Consider the following 21,576-nt stretch of genomic DNA (forward strand, 5'->3'; position numbering starts at 1 on the left):
TGTTTATAGAAATAGCAAGCCCATAGTTTGGCTGGAATGACTTATAACTTAGGTATTTGTAACTTGTATTGAGTGGGATTGAGAAGTAGAGAAAGGGTGAAGGGGGGAGAAAGAAATTGATGGACACAAAACAGCATCCTCCCAGTCACAGGGGTTTCTTTACCATTCTGAGGTCAGCTGAATCCTAGATGACTCTGGCCTTTTGTAGCTCTGGCCTCTTAGTTCTCTTGGGGGAGCGGCTGCTTTCTTTAGGGAGCACCATAGACTCCCTATCGTAGTCCCTCACACCGAGAGTGCAAGGACAGATCCAAATCACATACACCGTGGGCTCCATAGAAGACCTCCCTAGCAGTGCTGTTGTCTTGCCTCCACACACCGAATCTTTCATTGACTGGTGCCTCTCTTCTAGCATGTAGGCTGATCAGATCTAGGGACTAGAGAGAGAGACACCAGAAGAGTTTAGAAGGCCTTACCCAGAGTTCCTGAGATCAAGTGTTTGGGGGTGGGGGGGTGGGACTGTTTGGGACCCTGTTCTGTGCCACCAGTTTTGCAGATGGCTTTGGAGTCCAGTTCTTGCTTCCTTCAATTCTTTTTAGCTCTTACATTAACTATCCCTTCCTTCTGGTAACTCTCCCTTTCACTAGCTTCCTGGTTCCCCTCTCTTTCTAACTGCCTGGGATCTCATTGTTCCCATACTCCAAAAACAGCTACTCCCCACATTTCTGTCCACCAGCCTCACTCTCTCTCCCCTCCGTCTCCTCCCATCTCATTGCATTTCAGTGGTGGTTTTCCCTTCCATGTGAATAATTTTCAGATACCTGTTTCTAGTCCTCACCTCTCTCCCAAGCATCAATTCTGTATGTATGTTGCTAAGCTAAATTGAATGTTTTGTAGTAGTGTAGTAGTGTTATTCACTCAGTTGTGTCTGACTCTTTCCAACCCCGTAAACTATAGCCCACCAGACTTCTCTGTCTATTGGATTTCCCAGGCAAGAATACTGGAGTGGGCTGCCATTTCCTTCTCCAGGGTGTCTTCTCGACTCAGGAATCGAACCTGGGTCTCCCACATTGCAGGCAGATTCTTTACCATCTGAGCCACCAGGGAAACCCCAAATGTTTTGTGGTTCCTACTAAATATTCCTGAAGCTCCATAGATTCGACCCATCTAAAATCGACACCAGCAGTTCCCATCCTCCCCCTTTGTCCAGACCCAGGTCCTTTCTCTGATCATCGTACCATTTCTTTTCATAGCACCGCCTTGTTCCCTGTCTCTGAAGTTCAAAATTTGAGTCTTTTGTCTTTTTCCTACAGAGTTGTACAGTGCTTAGTCTTGCCAATTCTGTTTGCTTTGTCACTTTCTCCTTTGTCATTATTTCTTTTCTACCCTCACTATCTCTATGCTAGTCTAGATCCTTACTACTTTTCACTTGAGCTATCATAATAGTCTCCTAGTTGGGCTCCCTGCCTGAGCTGTGCTTTGGTAATAATGTATATAGCTTTGATTATGTCCCTGGTTTGAAACCCTCCTGGGGCTTTCCAGAGCCTCCAAAAGACCTGACTTAGTTTGGTAACCAGGGCCCTTCCTGATCTGGTTGCAGTGTACCTTTTCTGACCTAACTCTCCTACAGAAAGTCCTTGCTTTCACTGTTGCTGCTGTTTCCTTCTGCCAAACTCATTCATGCAGCTTCTTCAACTGAGAATTCCTTCTCCCTTTATTTCCATCTGTCAAAATCCTATCCTCACTGCAAGGCCCAGGTCACATTCCATCTAATCTTCCAGGAAAGCGCGTTGTTTCCCTTTCCTGATCCTATTCAGAAACCACCTCTCTTCCTCCTCTTGGAGCACTTCATATCTTTTTTATGACCCGTATCACATACTGGGTTGCTTTGTAGTATGTCATTGATCTTCCCTATTGGATTTTGAGGATAGAGGGTTGAGTCTATGTACTCTGCATTTTAGGACTCTAACAGCATCCCAGTGACTTTCACACATTTTAAAGAACAACTCATATTAATATATGTGCTTTACATTGTGACCCAGTACACACACACATACCCCTGAAATAAAATTTCATGATCAGTACTTACCATTACTACATGCCATGAGGTCTATTTTTTGTTCTAGCTATTCATTACCTATTAAATCAATTTCAGATCCCATTAATAGGCTTCAGTCTGCATTCTGGAAAATACTGTTCTATGGAGAATGAATGAGTAGTCCTGTCTATTGCCTCTGAGCCACCTGTTTTTTCCATCTACTTTAATGAGAGCCAGAAGAGCTCTTAAACAGTTGGCTTTAGTCTTTCCTTCTCTCTTGGGAATAGGCAATTATGAAGTTATCCCTTTATCTCATTACAGTGAGGAATGATTCTGCTTTCCTTCTTTTTCTTAGGAGGATGCAGTACTGCCCTGCCTAGCGCACATTGGGAGGGGTGGGCATTCGAGCCTTCCTTTGCAGTGTGTCTGTAGTAATTCTGCCTTTCTGCAACCTTGCTGCTGGGGAAAGATGACACCCTCTTTCTGGCTGGTGTAGGCTTTCCTCCATCTCAACACTCTCCACCTGCTCAAGGAGTGGCTCGGTCACAACTTGAGTATTCTCTTTGCTTCTAGGCTGTGTTTCAAATGTGGAGGAGAGCACTGCAGAGTCCAAAGGGGGTGCCCTCTCCTTAATTCTGAGTTTGCACTTGCCCTTGATGTTCCTAGAACTGTCGATGTATCAGGGTGCCTGCTGCATGGGCCAGAATCAATTACCTGGACTGGTGTATCTGTGGGGCTGTATTTCATTGACATTTGGGCCATGAGGATTTGGAGCTGAAGTTCCTGTCAGAACTTGGGGCCCTATCCCTGACTTTGAGGACAGCTGTTTTCTCGTAGGGCCCGATCCCTACTTCATTTTCCTCAAATGATGCTTGAGGCCAGAACTCTCATCCTGGTAGGCTTGCCTCCCTATGAAGAGATGCTGTAGTATACAGGGGGGGCTAGGTTATTGGTTCCCAAGGTGTGGTCAGAGAATCCCTGGGGTCCCCCAAACCCTTTAAGGTCATCTCTGTGGTCCCCTCTTTTCCAATTACATACACAAATAAGGCCAGATTTTCTTTATCTTCACCTAAAATAACATGTCATAGCAGATTGCATGCAGATGCAGATATGAGAATCCAGTTGTTTTCTATTGAGCCAGACATTAAAGAGATTGGGAAAATGTTAAACAGTGCCACTCTTCTCACTAAATGTTTTTGATTTTGTTTTGGAAACTAGAGTTACTTTTAATAAAAGTGTTAACATGTAATGGGTTTTTTTTATTACTTTTGAACAAATTAAATAATTTCAGTATTTCCATTGTAATTTCTAATATAACCAGTATTGATATTTTTAACTTCTATAAACAAAAGCTCTTTGGGTCCTTGATAATTTCTAAGAGTGTAAGGAAACCAAAGCACGTGAGAGACCAAAACGTGTGAACATTGCTGGGCTAGGTCATACCGTGGTCATACAAATCTCCTCACCGTCTGCCCGATTTAACAGATAGTTTATTTCTCTTTCATGCTTGTGTTCACTGTGGGTCAGCATGGGCACTCTGCTTCTCAGTCACTCAGGGAGCCAGGCTGAGGGGGCTGTCTCTCATCACCTGCGGCCAGGCTTAGCAGTCAGGAGAAGGGATGTGTGCACTAGTCCTTGAAAATTTCCATCAGAAGGAAGTGGTGTGTCGGGAGCATTGCAAATACAACACAGCCTGGCAAGCACTGAAGTGAGAAACCTAAATCCAGTAAAAACAGATTCTTGAGTTCTCTGTCGCCCTTCCCCTCACATTGCTGGGTCAGCGGGTGTCAGCGAAGTGGCTTGAGGATAAAGAGAAGTCAGGGATGTAAATTATAGAAGGATGTTGCTCATAAGGTGCTGAGCCCCACATTGCATCCTGGACCATATCTTTTCTGTCTTTTAAACTTCTACTGTGCAGTATTTAAGACATACACTAAATACATGTGGAATAATGAAATGAACAGTTGTGTGCCCACCATCAACTTAAGAAGCAAAATGTCACCTGTACCATTAACCTCCCTTTGTACTCGTCCTCATCTAGACATGGTCTTTTTGTCACAGCCAGTTTTACTTTATTATTTTTATTTTATTTTATTTTTTTCATTTATTTTTATTAGTTGGAGGCTAATTACTTTACAGTATTTTAGTGGGTTTTGTCATACATTGACATGAATCAGCCATGGATTTACATGTATTCCCCATCCCGATCCCCCCTCCCACTTCCCTCTCTACCCAATCCCTCTGGGTCTTCCCAGTGCACCAGGCCCAAGCACTTTTATTATTATTTTTTAGCCATGCAGCTTGAGGGATGTTAGTTCTCTGACCAGGGATTGAACCTGTGCCATGGCAGTGAAAACACTGACTCCTCGCCCCTGGACAACCAGGGAACTCCTGCACACCCGGTGTTAGACACGTTGTGGAGGGCAGCGCTACTGGCCTGAAAACCCCAGTTTTTTTGTGCTCCCCATCTCTGTTGTTTCACTCTTGCCAGTGCCTCTGCCATGCATTTACTTATGCATCAAATACTTATCAAGTGCCCATTTTGTGCCAGGCACTGTTTAAAGTGCTAGGGATGCATCAGTGAGGGGTAGCAACTTAGGCCATGCCCCAGTAGAGGAGACAGACAGTAAGTATGTGGCCAAAGATAGAATCCATGTCAGGTCACTACCTGACTCTCAAGTACAATGAAGGAAAGTAAAGCAGGATAGGTTGGGTATAGAGAAATAGTAGCAAAGCCAGTCTGGAAAACCTTCTCTGAGGAGACCTTTGAGCAAAGACCTGAGTGAATTAGCTGAGTGAGTAGTTCAAGAAGAGCATTTTAGTGGAAGAAATAAATAGCATACGCGGAGAACCGGAGGCTAGAATCTCCTTGGGGCGCTTAAGGCAGCCAGGATGGTTGGAGTGGAATAAGGGAGGGAGAAGTGGAGAAAATGAGGTCAGAGAGGTAGCCAGAGGCCAGGTGACTCAGGATTCTATAAACCAGGGTAAAGATGTTGGATTTGAACTTAAGGATGGGGAACAGTTGGAGGCATTTGAGCAGCATAATGACACGAACTCCTGTCTGTCTTAAAAGAATCACTGTGGCCTGCCATGTTGAGAAAAAAAAAAAAAAACTATAGGAAGCAAGGCCCGAAGCAGAGAGACGACATGGGAGTGAAGCTGTAGTCCAGGGCAGAGAGGAAAGTTGCTTAAGCTTAGTGCTGTGTTGGTAAACGTTTACGCACGCTCTGAGGGGCACAGGGGGCCCAGCTGGTAGCGCTGTCTGATTTCATGGTGTCCGTGCTCCTGCTGTGGTGATGTCAAGCTACCGGTGTGCTCCCACTGGGTGTGGAGCTGGGGCCGCGGTTCACAGTCGGCCTCCTGAGCCGGTGCGAGCCACCGTAGCCCCGCTGCTCGAACTTGGGCCTTCTCAGCCTGGGCTGTGTTTGCAAAGGGGTGTCCAGGCTTGGCTCCGTTTCCCAGGGTAGATGGAAGCTGTCCCAGGAAGGGGTATGGACAGGCTTATGAGAGGGAGAGAGTCAGTTCCTGAGGTCCATTGCTCAGGAGCCTCGCAGGATAAGCCTAGATGTTGGAAGCCCTGCAAGAGCTCTGGGCTCTCAGATCCTTTGAAAGTGGAGCTCAGCCCCAAACCTCCCTGCAAACAGGAAGCTGGTTTGAGTTAGAACATAAAATAAAAACCAGCTGATGCCCGTGAATGTTTTTCCCCTGCTCCTCCCCCTCCGCAGAGCCAAAGGAAACTGCCTTTTTTCCCCCCTTGGATAGCTGCTCAGAAAGCCTGGAGAAGCCAAAACTCGTAAATCCTTTGAAAATCATCCAAGTTTTGAGCCCGGGCGCACTCCTGTCTGTGGGGTTTCCTAGCCCGGATGTCTGCTCTCCTGCCGAGAGTCCTAGGAGGAAAGTGACAGAGGAACACAAAGGTGCCAGGGACCACAGCTGAACCCCAGGCCCAGTGGGGGAGATGGGCCTTAGCAGGGTCCCAGACTGCCACTTCCAGTCTACTTATAGGTCACAAAATCAGTTAAGTGGGCCAAGACCAGCATTACTTTTTAATGAAATGGAATATAATACAAATTGGAGTATATCACATGCAACAAGAGTTAACTATTGTTCTGTGAAACTTTCAGTTTTATGAACAAGCTCACACATGCATGTATGTTTACACTGGATCAAGGTGTAAACTGTCTCTTACCATGGGTTGTGGTCAAAATCATTTGATAAACACCGGTCTTTCAGGTCTGAGTAACGCACATCTCCTTGCTGCTTTAGATTGCTGCTGAAAGCTCCAAGCTAGTTCCAGAATTAATTCTCTGTGGAACTGGATCATCTACCCACAAAACACCTACCCAAATTCCTGCCAGAGGGAAGGCAAGCTGAGAACCAACAGACTGGTCTAATTCTTTGGGACCAATGCTGAAGCATAAGGGAGGGATTGATGCAAATGTGAATTCAGAGGATTTGCCTGAAATCAGATTAGCTTGGAGAGAATAGGAGTTGAGCAGCGTTTTTAGCTCAGCCCTTGCTTTGGTGACCTTTGTCGTCTATGTGGGTAATGCTGGCCTCAGGCTCCTCTTTCTCTGCAGTAGGCAGTTGGTGCAGCAGGAATGTTCCTGAGCACCCCTCCCTCAGCAATAGCCAGAGGCACAGTGCCAGGATAGGGGGCGGTGCCATGAGCTGAGCATCCTCAAGGCTTCCCCAGGGTTGTTTAGTGTTCTCCGGTCTGTGTGCAGCGCTCAGACCTTTCAGAAAGGTTGACTGGGTGCCCAGGGCTGGGGGAGGATTGTTAAGCTGAGAAAAAGTGTGTAAAGGGGCATGTTAGAGCAAAATATCAAGAATGTCTAGAGCAAGTGAAAGTTAGTTTATCCCCCACTAGGTTCAGTGCCTCAGAAAGACCCAAGGGTAGCTGGCGAGTCTGGCTCTTTCAAGGTTGCTGTGGGTCGGTATGGTGCCCTGGAACTAAACTGCCTCTGTCAGACATGTGTTGGAATTCCTGGTCTCCATCCTCAAGAAGTACAGAAGACTCTTGGGGACCTTCTGAGGGAATAACTTTAATTACAATATCCCAGTAAACTTATTTTGATTGTTGGCCACCTCAGGGCATTTCTTTACAACATAATTCAAACTAAAGTGGTCCTTGGATATAAGAATTTAAACTGGCCCTCTAGGAACACTTGGAATTCTCCAGTTGGGAGAGTAAGAAGGAAGGAGAGATACTAAAGTGACTGGGCTTTCCCTCTCCAGAAACTGACATGGACTAGGAGCCTGTAACCCCCTGCTATGGATGTGAATACTTCTGAAGTGTTTCTGGTTCCTGAGGCCCTATTAAGGCCCCAAAGACTCTTAACAGAATACACTCTAGCCTGTTTACATGGCCATTCTGCATTCTGAAGCCCTGCCATCTGAACCAACGAAGACAGAGGACCTCCCTGAGGAGGGCCAGTGCGGGGGGGTCCAGGTGTTGCTGAGGAGACTGGGCCTGGAGTGACAGGCAAGGCATTCTGTAGCAGGGGGTGAGGTGGAGTGATGAGTTACAGGGCAGTCTGAATCTTACATGGGATTGTGTAGGAGAAAGCTCAGTGAACTAATCTGAGGTTAGTCCAGCAGGTGTCCCAGGGCCTGCAGACAGTGTGGGGTAGCAACAGTGACAATGAGAGTGATGGTGAATGTCTCCTGTGGCCATGTTCTCTCAGAAAATCTCTGAGTACTTTACATATGTTTCCCTTTCATCTCTGTGAGAGTTGTGGCTTAATAATAATAATTAGAGTGCTCTGAGCATCTGTGCTTTGCAAAACACAGCATTAAGCCATGTCTCTGCCTCCTAGGCTTATAGTCTGTATGAACTGGCTGCCATCTGATGGAGGGGAAGAGTGTGATGGGATGCATAGATCAGGGGTATTATGAGTCACCTAATTGATACCTAACATTATCCCGGCTCTGGGAGAAGAGAGTGGCCTTTCTTTCATTCCTGCCAAGGCATGAAGATCAGTGACATCCCCTGAGTCTCACAGACCCAAGAGGCCAGTGTGGGGACCCAGGGCTTTATCTTGTAAATGGAATTTTCCTGGATTGGGGGAGGACTTGTTCCTCTGTGGCTATGAGCTGAGTTTTAACCACTTCATTTTCTTTTCTTTGGATCCAGCAGTTTGATCACTGTTAAAAGCTGGTGATGTACGCTAGCTTTTTTTGGCATGTGATCAGGGGGCCTATGCCAAATTAGAACCTGGACAAGCCCCATTCTCCAGAAGACAGGGTCACCAGGAAAGCAGTCAGCGTGGGAGAACACCTCCTTCCCAACCCCCTCTGTCCATAACATAACACTTCTCTGTCTTGTTCTCACAGGTGACCTTGGAGAAGGTGCTTGGAATTACAGTGTCTGGAGGCAGAGGACTTGCCTGTGACCCCCGATCAGGTTTAGTCGCCTATCCAGCTGGGTGAGTGTCTTGGCAGCGGTCTTACTGCATGGGAGCTTGTAGCTATACTAAATCATTTGGAGCAGGCAGGTTTTCCTGGTGTCTTCTGGGCGATACATCCAGGTTAATGTTTTGGTGCCATTTTTATAAATGAGATAGGGGGCCGCATAAAGGCTCCGTGTTGATTGTTGTCTTTGTTGCCATCCTGTCCTGCTCTTTGGCCACCTACACCCGCCCACACATATAGATTTATACTTTGTATTACACACAGCTCCCAACTATTTCCAGTAGCTTTAATAATTACCTTTTAGTTATTTTTGTTTTTATTATTTTTAAAATTTTTGTTTTATATTGGAGTAGAGTTGATTTACAATGTTGTGTTAGCTTCAAGTGTACAGCACAGTGATTTAGTTATACATACACATAATATCCTTTTTCAGATCCTTTTCCTGTATTAGTTATCACATGCTACTGAGTTCCCTGTGCTGTACAGTGTTTCTGATTATTTACTTTGTATATAGTAGTGTGTATATGTTAATCCCAACCTCCTAATTTATCCCTCCCCCACCCCCACCGCTCCCCTTTGGTAACTGTAAGTTTGTTTTTGAAGCCTGTGAGTCTCTTTCTGTTTTGTAAATAAGTTCCTTTGTATCATCTTTTTAGATTCCACATATAAGTGATATCATACGTTATTTGTCTATCATACGATATTTGTCATTCTCTGATTTACTTCACTTAGTGTGATAATAGGTCCATCTATGTTGCTGCAAACATATATGGACTTTACAGATTTTATTTTTTCATGGCTGAGTAATAGTCCAGTGTGTGTGTGTGTGTGTGTGTGTGTGTGTGTGCACATGCATAGGGTCCAAAGAGTCAGATATGACTGAAGTGACTTAGCGCACACACACAGATAGGTAGATAGATAGATATAGATATAGACATACCACATTTTCTCCATTAATCTGTTGATGGGCATTCAGACTGTTCCCACTTTTCGGCTGTTGTGAGTAAAGCTTCTCTGATCACTTGACTGCTCTGGTCACGTTGACAGATGTCAGTGCCCCGGCAGAAAGGTCAGGTTCCAGAGCCGGTGTTCTTTTCTGTTCTGCCTCTTCACTCCTCTGCTCCTGTTCATGAGAAAACCCCAACCATAGGTGTTTGCAGCTTCTGTAGAAGTGTTTCTTGTGGAGACTCGGGGTCTCTCCTGCCTCTGGTTTACTGTCACCCTCTGTTCCTTGCTGCTGGAACATGAAAATAGGATGGCCACTTCTCTCCTCTTTCCGTCAGCTTGGGAATGCCAATATCCCCAGTATGATTTCCACAGCAACACCGGTAGTTTTTGTATCAGCTATATGATTTCTTTATTTTTTTAAATTTTATCATCCCTGCCTTTATCAAGAACTTTTTCTGTGTCAGGAACTTTGTTAAGCACTTCACAGGAATTATTTTGTTTAATACTCTGAGCAACCCTGTGAGGTTGGAACAGTTTCCATTGCCTGTTTTAGAGGAGGGAAGCTAAGATTCAAAGAGAGAAAACAGTTTGCTCCAGGTCACACGGCTAGTATGTGTCTGTATTGGGATTCCAACCCAAGTCGTCTGACTGCAGAGCTCTTTTAAAATGGCTCAAGGCAGCGGGAGAGACCAGACTTATTTTTAAAAGCTGCTTTTCCCCTAAGCTGTTTACCCACTCTTCGAATGAGAAGAGTCCAATTTATGGGCAGCTCAGTGTATTCCAGTGAGCCTTCTGCCCCTGGGTTCTGGGGTCTGTCTCTTCTGCGTGGCCATTTGGCATTTGACGTCTGTGCTGGGGGACTGGGAGCTGAGCTGGCTTTACCCTGCAGGGGCTGAGCTGGCCTCCTCCCATTTCCAGAAGCAAGGTGATGAATGATCTCTGTTGCTGGATACCCTGTGCAGTCTGCCTCTGGGGAATTCCACTCATGCCTGCCCCGGCCTGGGAAAGCCAGGTTCCTTCTTGTTGGAGGTGGTCCGGGGGCTGGATGTGGGACAGACTGGGAAGGCTAGGGCTGCTGCTCTGGGCGTGCTGAGCCCTGTGTCCCTGCCCTGGGGAGCATGGAGCCCTGCTCCCGCTCTTCCCCACCCTCTCTGACCTCAGGTGCCTTTAAGGGTGTGTGCTCCTGTTTATGGGCAGGCCCCAGCCTGGTGCATGTGCCCGGGAGTCATCCTTCCAGGTGGTGTATGGGAGCTTCCTTGCTGTCACCTCTAGTGGGTCTCCTGCGTGTTGGCTTGGGCCAGCCCTGGGCACTGCCCTGACCCACTTCCTGACCATTTGACTTCCTAGAACTTTGAGTTCTCCCTTTGCAAATGGCTTTTTTTTCTGGGTGTTTGGTTTTGCTCTGTGCTAGAGCTCCCCTTTGCCTCAGTGGTATCTGGGGGAGCTGCCAAAGTCTGTGTGAGCCCAGCAGGCTCTTCCCCTCCACCTCCCTTGTCCTTCTCTTCTTCCCTGGTGATCCTCACCCCCACCCCCATCCCCCACTCTCTAGTTCCTACTGCGCTTGTTGCTCTAGGAGCAGTTCAGGTATCCTAGAAACAAGAAGAGAAACAAAGCTCCAAAAATTCTCCCAGAGGCCTAGAGGCAAATATCAAACCAAAACAAAGTTTTTCTGAAAGGAAATGAAACAGCTCAGGGAGGGTGGGGTGGAGAAAGACTTGTGTGAGGCAGAGGTAAGTTCAAGTCTCTGGGAAGAGACCCTTCAGTTTTAGTGGCTCTTGCGTCTTTTCTCCAGAGCTCTCCCTTTGCTGTTTCCCCCACAGGAAACCCACTCCTCACCTGTCACATTTTAAGCCCCTTGCTCTAGGAGGCCGAGCTGGTCCACAGATAGCTTTGAGGCCCTCAATTTAGTTGAAAACCCATAATTGACTTGGACTCCTTCCCTAGTTGCCGTGCTAGAGGGTTTCAGGAACTTTAGAGCCAAACACCAGCCCCTGTTGCTGCTGTGGAGTCAGTCAGTTTGGAGAATGGATTTCTCTTGACCCCTAATGCCAGAGTGCAGGACCTGGCTTGAGTGCAGAGCCTCTGTGCAGACCTGCTACTGGAGTGCGAGATGTCCTGGAAAAGCGAGGGGCCCTATCTGGCAGCCAGGAAAGGACCTCTTGGTGGTTTAAGTCGGGCGGAGGAGGGGAAAGCCCGCTCTCCTGAGGAGGCCCTCCATTTACTCAGCGCCTGTTGGAATCTACGCTGAGAGACCCAGCTCCAGGGCTTTGGACTGCATGTGAAGCCACAGAATCTCCTCCTGGCCCGTGTTTTAGTGGCAGCTGAGCTGAAGGAGCACGCTGCTACCTTCTTCCTCTCTGTGGTAAACACTGGATGTGGGGTGGTTGCCAGGGAGTGTGTGGAGTGGTGGACAGACTGGGTGGAGCTAAGGAAAGAGGGCGCCTGGACTCGGGGCCCTGATGGCTGTGAGTCATGTGTGAGGCCACCCGTAGACACCAGTCCCCTCCATGCCTTTTCTCCTGGCTTCCCAGCAGATCTGAACTCCCGAAACCAGGCCCTGTAGTTCTTCCCAGAAGACCTTGTTCATCCATACCGTCACTCGTGTGTGGCAGATACTTGCTGAAAACCTAACCTGTATACTCTTCCAGCTGCAGGGTATACAGCAGTGAGTAAGACAGACAGTGCCACTGCTCCTGCGGGGTTTAAGGTGGGGTGAGCAGCTAGTAAGCATGTAAACAAACAAATGAGCACGATAGTATCAGAGAGTGGTCAGTGTTCTGAAGGAGTGACAGAAAGGACAGTAAGTGACTACCCTGGAGCTGGGTGGGAGTGGGGCCACTTGAAGATCGGCTGGTCAGGGCTCAGTGGGAGCCAGCCTTTGAGCTGTTGGCTGGGTGACAAAGAGGAATCCCTGTGTGAAGATCTGCACTTTCAGGTGGAGACCTCAACTACAAAGGTCCCAAGAAAGGAGGCATTGATTCACTTGTTTGAGTAGCTAAACAGCAGCCATGGTGGCTAGACCCTGGTGAGTGAGAGGAAGGGGCTCAGACCCTGCCTTTCGGACTTGACTCATGAGTCCTGTGAGATCTGCTTCTTGTCCTGGAAGGGAATGTGTTCAGAGTCCCCTGGGCAGAGAGACATGTACCATGTTATTTACTGGGTTATTATCGCCAATTTTCTTTTCCCATTCCTTTGAGTGGATGGTGGGTGGGTCTCATAGAACATCTCGGAAGCAGTGACCAATGGATCTCATGGTCTGGCCTAGGAGGGTTACTTATTTGGAAGGTATTGGTCTTATTTGGAAGGTATTGGATGCCAGGTATCTAAAGAGGACTACAATCAAGGATGCCCTAGGCAACATCCTAGACTCATCATCTCTTAGAATAATTAAAGCCATAAGATTTCCCCTTTGGGAGTGAATCTGGAGGGACAATTTGTAATTCCACACCTGGAGGAGGGCCCTGATGAGTCACTAGTACTCTGCAGGCCCTGGATGGGAGACTGTAGTTGGGGTTCCTGTTGCCACTGCTGACCCCTGGATAGCCATTTCCTTGTTATCAATGCCCTAGGGAACCTGTCAAGAAGATGGCTAGGAGTGCCCTGCTGGTTATTTTGCGTGTTGTTTTCTTCAGTTCTCACAACAATCGTGAGACATAGATATTATTACTCTTGTCTTATAGATGAGGAAACTGGGGTTCAGAGAAAGTGAAGAAATATGCCCAAGATCACACAGTATGTTAGCAGACAGGTCTGCCTGACCCCAGTTTTCCTATTCTTTCCATTATCACACTGCCCTCCAGCATCAGTGAGTCCTAGAAACCTAAAGTTGGGGAGAGCTGTGGACCTTCCCCGGGGTCTGCTACTCAGGTTTTTTGGGAATTAGGGTTTTGAGATCTGGTAGCTAATGACTTAAACATTTATTCACAAATATTTACGGAGTGTCAATTTTCTAGGCCTTTGGGATTTAACAGTAAACAAAGTAAACAAGTATTACTGTCACAGAACTGGCAGTCTCTATCTTGATCCTGTTGCCTCCCCAAAAGAAAATTATATGGAATATTACAAGTTGATGTGTGCTTTGGAAAAAGAATAAGCAATAGGCAGTGAGAGGGAATCAGAAATATTGGGTTGTGGGGTTATAGTGTTCAAAAGAGACACAGGGTGATGTGTGAGCAAGGCTTGAGGACCTTTGGTGTGCCTCTGTGAGTCACTTTCTGATTTTACTTGGTCTGAAAGAGGAAAGTTTAGGTGCAGGGTCACAGCTCAGACCTTCAGTGTTCTGCCTGTGTGTGCCTCTTCTGCATTCCTTGCTCATCCCAGGGTTCATTTGTTTCTGCCTTCTGGAGGATGGAGAGTCATAGGAGGCGGATCCTGTGGGAACGCTGGGCTCTTGGTGACGGCAGCAGGCCTGGACTTGCCTGGGGAGGGGGGCAGTCGAGGGCTTGACCCTTCGGGTTCAGAGAAGTCCCTGGGCAGCAGGCCCAGCACCTGGTATGGGTGCTCTGCCACGTGACTCCTGGCCTGAGGCCCAGAGGGACTGAGGCCTCACCGCCTCCCTGCGAGAGGGAGCACTCTCCCTGCACCTGCACCCTGGGGTTCTGAATTACGGGACCCAGCCGATTGGGCCAGCCCAGCCCTGTCAGATGGAGGCCAGCAGCCAGCCCTGCTGCTCGGGCACATGCCGATGACTGCCTGCTGTGCTGGCCAGGGTCAAGGGATGTGGAGGCCAAAGGCCAAAGGCTGGTGCAAACGGCACCCTGCCCATCTCAGTCCTAGCAGACTGAGAAACTTGTTCAAAGGTCAGAGAAGACTGAGGAGGCTCTCACATCAGTGTTTTTGAGGTGTCTTCTGTTGGGAGGACCTCAGCAAGGTGGTCACAGGGAAACCTTGGAGGTCTTTGCCAAGTCGTGCCTTCCCTTCACCATCTGCATTATTGTCCTCACAAGTGGAGCTGTGACCGTGGATTGGTCTCTTTCCAGCTCTTTCTCTTTGTTGGAAGGCCCCCGAATTTGAATAATTAGAAGTAAAAATTTCGGCTTAAGGGCCAGTCTCTGTGTGTTTCCCTCCTCGGCTTAACTCTCCCATGCCACTCAGAGACTTTTCCAGGCTGTGCTGGGTGGTTGGGAGGTGTTAGAGAAGGGAAAGTTTGCCTCATAGCTTGTCATCCTCTGTCCACATTGTCTGTTTATGCACACACGCTGCTCTCCCTCTTCCCACCACGGTGGAGTCAGTCAAACCCAGGGAAGGAGGAAACAAAAGACGCTACGGTCCAGCAAGCCTCAAGACTTACGTGCAATGACTGGAGAGTGTGTTAAGCTGTCTAATGCACTGCCCTTGAAAAGTCACCATGCTGCTTTGGGTTTGAAGGCGCCTGCATCACCTGCTTTTTCTGAATGTGGAATGTGTCAGAATCTGTATTGATCCAATTCAAGTCAGATCTGCTCTCGGCCTAAGCCCTCTGCCGTGATTTATCTGGAGCTGATCTGAAAGCTAGGTAACCCAGAACCATTCAGACCGGAAGCCGTCACCAGAGAGGACAAGCCTGTGGAGCCCTCTTTAGCCTTAGAAAATGTTAGCTTTCCTGAAAACTTGCTGGGCTTTGCTAATGGTGTCAGGCTTGAGGGGTTATGATTTTTCATACACTGAATAAAATATTAAAATCTAAATATTTAGACCTATGAACTTTGACCTATAACTGCTATAATTTTCATGTGCCCCGTTACGATTTCCCGGAATTCTGTAGCCAGAATCCCTTTTCCCTCTCAGTGCCCCAGTCTTCTTTCCCTCTTCTCAGAGGCTTCTGCCCTGGCGCCCTGTGCATGAGGTCGGTGTGCTTTCTCGGCTTGTCTCTCCTCTTCAGTTTCAGTTTTCTCTTCTCTCACTTACTCCACTCTGCTTTCCTTAGAGCACAGCTCCTGAAATCCTGACTGTTTTGCTTTCGCTGAGATGCCTTGAAAAGGCCTCTGGACTCGTTTCTCCACTTTGAAGTGGGGATAATTGTACCAACCACAAAACTTGTTGTGAGGATAAGCTAAGACCAGATCTCTCAGGTGCTTAGCAGAGTGCCCACTACACAGAACCTGCTGGATAAATGGTAACTCTTCTTGTTGGGCCTGCGGTGTGAAGAGCAGACCAGTTACTGAAGGAGGTGGAACACCATTGTGTTGAGAGTTCTTTGAAACCCTCGCGTGGTGCTTCCTAACTTAGCCGGGTGGTTTCGCCTCCCTTCTCTTTCTGTGCTGCTGTCCTAGTGCCTGGGGATAGCCTCCCTCAGCATTCCCCCCTATCCCTTCCTTGCTACCTTCCAAGGTTATCGTTTCCTAAATGGATGAAGATGTAGATACTTTCTTTCCCCAAGCTTAACCCAGTTCTCTTTCCTTGGCTGCCTTCCCAGAAATAAATAAAGCTTCCTTTAAAGTGTTTACCATTACTCAGATCCTAATAGGACTTACCCCTGTTTTTCTGAAGGAGATACCTGACACATAGCCCCTGACCACCTCATTCCCCACTGCCTGGAGTCTCTTTTGGCTTCTTGTCTGTGCTCCAGGAGGAGGAATAGTAAGATCTGCCATTTGTTTGGTCCCACTACGTGTCCAAAAAATTATTTGATCCTATACAGAAGTCCTGATAGCTTGATCTTAGAGGCTCCTTTTAAACAGATTATGAAATAGCTTGTGACTTACCCAGGGGCACAAAGCTATTCATAACAGAACAAGGACTCCAACCCTGGTGTCTGACTCCAGAGCTTACCATCTCCCCACTGCCCCTCACTGCTCTGAGGATCCAGAGATCTTCGGTGTCGCCTCCCATAGGAGACAGGTGGGCATGCTAGGGAGGAGAGTCGGGCCTACGGATACCCCAGTTGACCAAGCTAGGGGACCAGGGGAGCATTCATCCGTTCAGTAAATGGTTTTGAACAACTAAACCTAACAGACTCTGCTAGGCACAGGAGACACAGCAGTGAGCAAAACCAGGCACGGTTCTCACCCTCGTGAAAGACACAGTCGGGTGGTGGAGGCAGTCTGTAATCAGTGTCCTACTGTGTAGCACAGGTAGCTGGACTCAGTGCCCTGTGATAAACTGTAATGGGAAAGAATATGAAAAAGAATGTGTGTATATGTAAAAAACTGAATCACTGTGCTGCTCAGCAGAAATTAACGCAGCATTGTAAATCAACTATACTTCAATAAAATACATTTTAAAATGTAAAACAATGTTAAATTGCAGTTGTGATAAACGTCACAAAAGACTGGTACAACTGTGCTGTGAGAGCATATACCGAGGCCATCTGACCTGAGATGTGAAAGAGGTTAAGTGTTGACCAGTTGGGAAAGGCGGGGGGAGTGCTCTGGACAGGAAGGGGCTCTAGCAAAGGCGTGGGGTGGGAAGAGCACAGCGAGCAGACGGGTGAGGGTGGAGTGGGGCAGGGACCACACCTGCCGTCACACAGGGCCGTCACACAGCCCTTATTTAAGGGCTTGCATCTTAGAAGTTCCCCAGGGATGTTCAGCAGGGGTGACACAGTCAGATCAAACAGACACAGTGTTTGATGTAGGGAGCACAGGACACCGCAAGACCTGCTCTCTAGTGGAGACTAGGTTTCTGAGCCTAGTTTCCTCACTTCAAAACTTGGGAGAGTTGGACCAGATGATCTTTAAAGTTACCCAGCACATTGCATTTAATTCCTTCCATCCTTCCTTCTGGCTCTGAGGTTCTATGAATCTTACCTGTTTGGGAGGAATTAGACCCCCTGCATCCTGGATTGCCCCTAACAGAAGCTGGACGTGTGTGTGTGTGTGTGTGTGTGTGTGTGTGTGTGTGTATGTTGGGATAGGGGAAGGAGAGTGATGGGGACAAAGTTTCCCTTTGTGTGTGTGTGTGTGTGTGTGTATGTTGGGATAGGGGAAGGAGAGTGATGGGGACAAAGTTTCCCTTTGTGTGTGTGTGTGTGTGTGTGTGTGTGTTGGGATAGGGGAAGGAGAGTGATGGGGACAAAGTTTCCCTTTGTGTGTGTGTGTGTGTGTGTGTGTGTATGTTGGGATAGGGGAAGGAGAGTGATGGGGCACAGAGTTTCCGAAGCCATGTGATTTTGGTCAAGTTTTAAAAAACCCTCCTGACATGGTATTCTAGAAGGGAAGTAGAAGACTGGAAGTTGGTATAAAAAGAGAAGGAGAAAGTAATGAGGAAAAAGAAGCAAAGATTAGAAGATGGAGGGAGAAAAAAGAGCATTGAGAAGGGATTTGGGGATAGGTTAGAGGAAGAGATGTTGTGACTCAGGAATTCCAAGGCTGTCAGTCAGCCTGGCAGTTCTGGGCATAGCAGGTGTCCCTCAGAGATCCCAGTGTCCCCAGAAATTACCTGTGGAATTTGTATATTAAAGTCATTTATTGAGCCTGAGATGCTAAGCCGTCATTACCAACTTGTACTCACTTTGGTTTTGAGTTCCTAGCAAGTGGTGGGTTTTAGGTATGGGGGCTGCAGTGCTTTCCCACTAATCAAGGCTGTGTCTGAACCATCTCTCCCCTCCCCTCACCTGGGGCAGTAGGCTCCACACCTGCTCCATCAGCTAGTCACAGTTCTGATGCAGCCATGAGCAGAAGGGCGGTGAGACCCAGCCTGCCGACAGCCGGGAGCCTAAGGGAGTGCATTGCTGGCTGTGGCTTCCTGCTTCTTGCTCCCAACTCTTGCTACCTGGAAAGTCAGTCAGAGCCCAGTCCCATCCAACCTTGCCCTCTGGCTGGAGGGGTGCTCCCAGCCTTCTTCCATTGTCTTCTGGCAGTCTGGAGGGTCCTTCTCAGGCTCCTTAGGGCCAGGGATCCTCAGGGCTGGGCTTCCCAGGCCCTCCCAGGCTGTCTCTGCCCCTCCCTCTAGTCTTATCGAACCTCCTGGCCGTTCTGGTCCCTGCCTTCTACCCGCTCCATCACCTGATGCACCGAGGGGGTGTTGTGCCGGGGCAGGGGTGGGGTTGGCCCTTGCCAAGTATACACGTGGACGGGGCAGGGGTGGGGTTGGCCCTTGCCAGGTATACATGTGGACACACGTGTGAGAGGCCTCACTCCTGGGAGCACAAGTACTGACACACTTGTGACTCCAAGCCACACTGGCTGTGTGTGCGCCTGCAGCCTGCTTTGCCCAGATCGCCTGAGTTCTCCCCTTCCGCCCCCTTCCTGGGCTTGCGAGGCTCTGGGAAGGCCTGGGTCCCTGCTGCCCTGTGGCAGAGATGGTGCTGGTGCTGGGGCACGTGGTGAGCCATCTTGCAGGGAGCCCTTCCACCTCATGAGGCTGGGAAGTGGCCCTTGTGGGTGGGAAAGGAAGCAGGAAGAACAAGTTTCCAGGAGAAAGCAGTCAGTTGCCCTCTGTGGCTAGTGATGCCCCTATGAGCTGATCGCTGCAGCTCCCTGGCACTCCTGGGGGCGCCGCGGCTTGGTGCTGAAGCTGGTCTGCCTTCCTCATCTCCCCAGGTGTGTGGTCGTGCTGTTCAATCCCCGGAAACACAAACAGCACCACATCCTTAACAGTTCCAGGTAAGTGGGTCTGGGCCCTCGGGGAGCATCTCCCGGGAGCTGTGAGAAGGCGCTGTCTGGGGTCTCTGTGGCTCTGGGGAGGGGGATGTGGCTGGGCCCCCGGGCCGGCCAGGGAAATGCCACCTGTACCGCTGGTTGTCTGCTGGTCTTGCCTCTTGAGGGGGCTGTGAGGGAGCCAGGCTTAGACCGGGCTGCCCGTGCCCCTTTGAGCCCACTTCATTTCTTGCAGGAAAACCATCACTGCCCTTGCTTTCTCTCCTGATGGCAAGTACTTGGTCACTGGAGAGGTGAGTGAGGAAGGGGGCTGCAGAGCTCTGAAGAGGGCAGGTGGCCTGGCCACAGCAGAGGACTTCAGCACTGGGCCTGGTTAGGGCTGCTGCCACTCTGGCTTCCTGAAAGTGAAAGTGAAGTCGCTCAGTTGTGTCCGACTCTTTGTGACCCCATGGACACCAGGCTCCTCCGTCCATGGGATTTTCTAGGCAAGAGTAATAGAGTGGGTTGCCATTTCCTTCTCCAGGGAATCTTCCCGACCCAGGGACTGAACCCAGGTTTCCTGCATTGTAGACAGATGCTTTACCATCTGAGCCACCAGGGAAGTCCTGAACCGGTGTCAAATCCCAGTTTTGGTTGCACCATGAAACAGTGATTTTGAAGCCTTAATGGGCATCAGAGTCAGCTAAGTGCTTGTTAAAGCACACATTGCTGGACCTGCTCCCAGAGTTTCTGGTTCTGTGGGCCTGGGAAGGGACCCCAAAATTTGCATTTTCTAACTAGTTCTCAGATCTCACTAATTCTGCTGGTTTAGGAAGCACACTGTGAAAACCTCTGCCTTAAGATATTCCTTATGCCAGGGGGCCCCCTGCTGGGCACATGTGGGACACCTGTCCCTCTCAGTCTCTTACAGGGAGGCAGTAGGGGCAGAAATAGGCGTGGGTGGTAGTGGTCCTCAACCCTGACTGCCCATCAGCATCACTCTAGGAACTTTGAACAAATACAGAGGTGCAGACCCTCACCCGGAGATACTGAACTGAGCCTGGAAGCATTTTCTCTCTGATAATGGTTGTAATCCTGAGAAATTTATTATGTTTCCTCTATACCTTCGCCTGTGTAGCACTCTGCCTTTGGCCAGGGGATCCTTAGAGAGACTGTGCCCAGTCACTGGAGAGGTAGGGCCCCCACCCTGAAAGGCTAGGGAGGCTGTGCCTCTGGCCCTCACCGCCCGTTCCTGCCTCCCCGCAGAGTGGGCACATGCCTGCCGTGCGCGTTTGGGATGTGGCAGAGCACAGCCAGGTGGCTGAGCTGCAGGAGCACAAGTATGGCGTGGCTTGTGTGGCCTTCTCCCCGAGCGCCAAGTACATCGTCTCTGTGGGCTACCAGCATGACATGATCGTCAACGTCTGGGCCTGGAAGGTGAGTGGCCCCGGCTGGGCTGGCCTAGCACCTGCAGGGGGGTCCAAGGGCCAGTTGAGGAGTCAGGAAGCTTTTGACTTGAGTCCCTTCATTCCACTCTGCTGCTCAGTTACATTCTAGAAAATGACCTGAAGCAGAAAAGAGGAACTGTGTAGCCAAGTGTGTTGGTAGAAAGAGGCTAGCTTTATGCCTCCGAGGACCTTTGGAGGAAATGAATGTCTTCAGCTCCTCTGGAAAAGGATTCTCCTTCCTCCCCTCTTTTTCTGACCAGTAAATCCTGAAAAGTGAAAGAAAGTGTTAGTTGATCGGTCGTGTCCGACTTTTTGCAACCACATGGACTGTAGCCTGCCAGGCTCCTCTGTTTATGGAATTCTCCAGGCAAGAATACTGGAGTGGGTTGCCATTCCGTTCTCCAGGGGAACTTCCTGACCCAAGGATCGAATCTGGGTCTCCTGCATGGCAGGCAGATTCTTAACCACCTGAGCCACCAAGAAGTCCAAATCCTAGAAAGAAACATTTTAAAGTACAAATCCTATCTTATCCTCCTCTATCTTCTGAGCCTCTTTCTTCATCACTCCAAGAGGCAGAACTTTGATTCTTCCTTTGACTTTCTCTCCAGAAAAACGTCGTGGTGGCCTCCAATAAGGTGTCCAGTCGGGTCACCGCGGTGTCCTTCTCTGAAGATTGCAGCTACTTTGTCACTGCTGGTAACCGGCATATCAAATTCTGGTACCTTGATGACAGCAAGACCTCAAAGGTGAGGTGCTGAGGCTGGAAATAGCCTCCAGGGCCAGGGTCTGCTCACCCACCCTAGGAGATGCTGCTCCCTTGGGCCCCCTCTCTGCTTGCTCACCAGCCACCCAAAAGTTCTGGATGAATCAGGTGCTGCTTGCACCTAGGGATAGTCTCAAAGGGCAGGCAGTGGGGGGACTTGCTGTGTCTCTTGGAACCCTCTCCCCAGGCCAAGTCTCTGGGGTGGCTGAAGGGCGGATGGGTGGGCAGCAGCGGTGTGTCTCCACAGGTTAACGCCACTGTGCCCCTGCTGGGCCGCTCAGGGCTGCTGGGCGAGCTGCGGAACAACCTGTTCACTGACGTGGCCTGTGGCAGAGGGAAGAAGGCAGACAGCACCTTCTGCATCACGTCCTCAGGGCTGCTGTGCGAGTTCAGTGACCGGAGGCTTCTGGACAAGTGGGTGGAGCTGAGAGTAAGTACCTCTGTCCAGCTGGGTGGGGGCTGCCTGGGTCT

The 21,576-nt window shown here is 49.1% G+C and overlaps 1 protein-coding gene across 2 annotated transcripts in view; it reads left to right on the top strand.

Moving 5' to 3' along the window:
* MAPKBP1 (mitogen-activated protein kinase binding protein 1) overlaps positions 1-21,576 on the top strand; it is a 53,111-nt gene that overhangs the window by 17,229 nt on the left and 14,306 nt on the right. For both annotated transcript variants that reach the window (XM_070469060.1, XM_070469061.1), the window contains exons 3-8: positions 8,372-8,463; positions 18,859-18,921; positions 19,151-19,208; positions 20,161-20,331; positions 20,951-21,088; positions 21,353-21,535. In XM_070469060.1, the coding sequence (XP_070325161.1) occupies positions 8,372-8,463; positions 18,859-18,921; positions 19,151-19,208; positions 20,161-20,331; positions 20,951-21,088; positions 21,353-21,535 (705 nt within the window). The remainder of the gene's footprint in view (positions 1-8,371; positions 8,464-18,858; positions 18,922-19,150; positions 19,209-20,160; positions 20,332-20,950; positions 21,089-21,352; positions 21,536-21,576) is intronic.

Source organism: Odocoileus virginianus, chromosome 6, assembly GCF_023699985.2.
Source record: "Odocoileus virginianus isolate 20LAN1187 ecotype Illinois chromosome 6, Ovbor_1.2, whole genome shotgun sequence".
Taxonomy (NCBI): domain Eukaryota; kingdom Metazoa; phylum Chordata; class Mammalia; order Artiodactyla; family Cervidae; genus Odocoileus; species Odocoileus virginianus.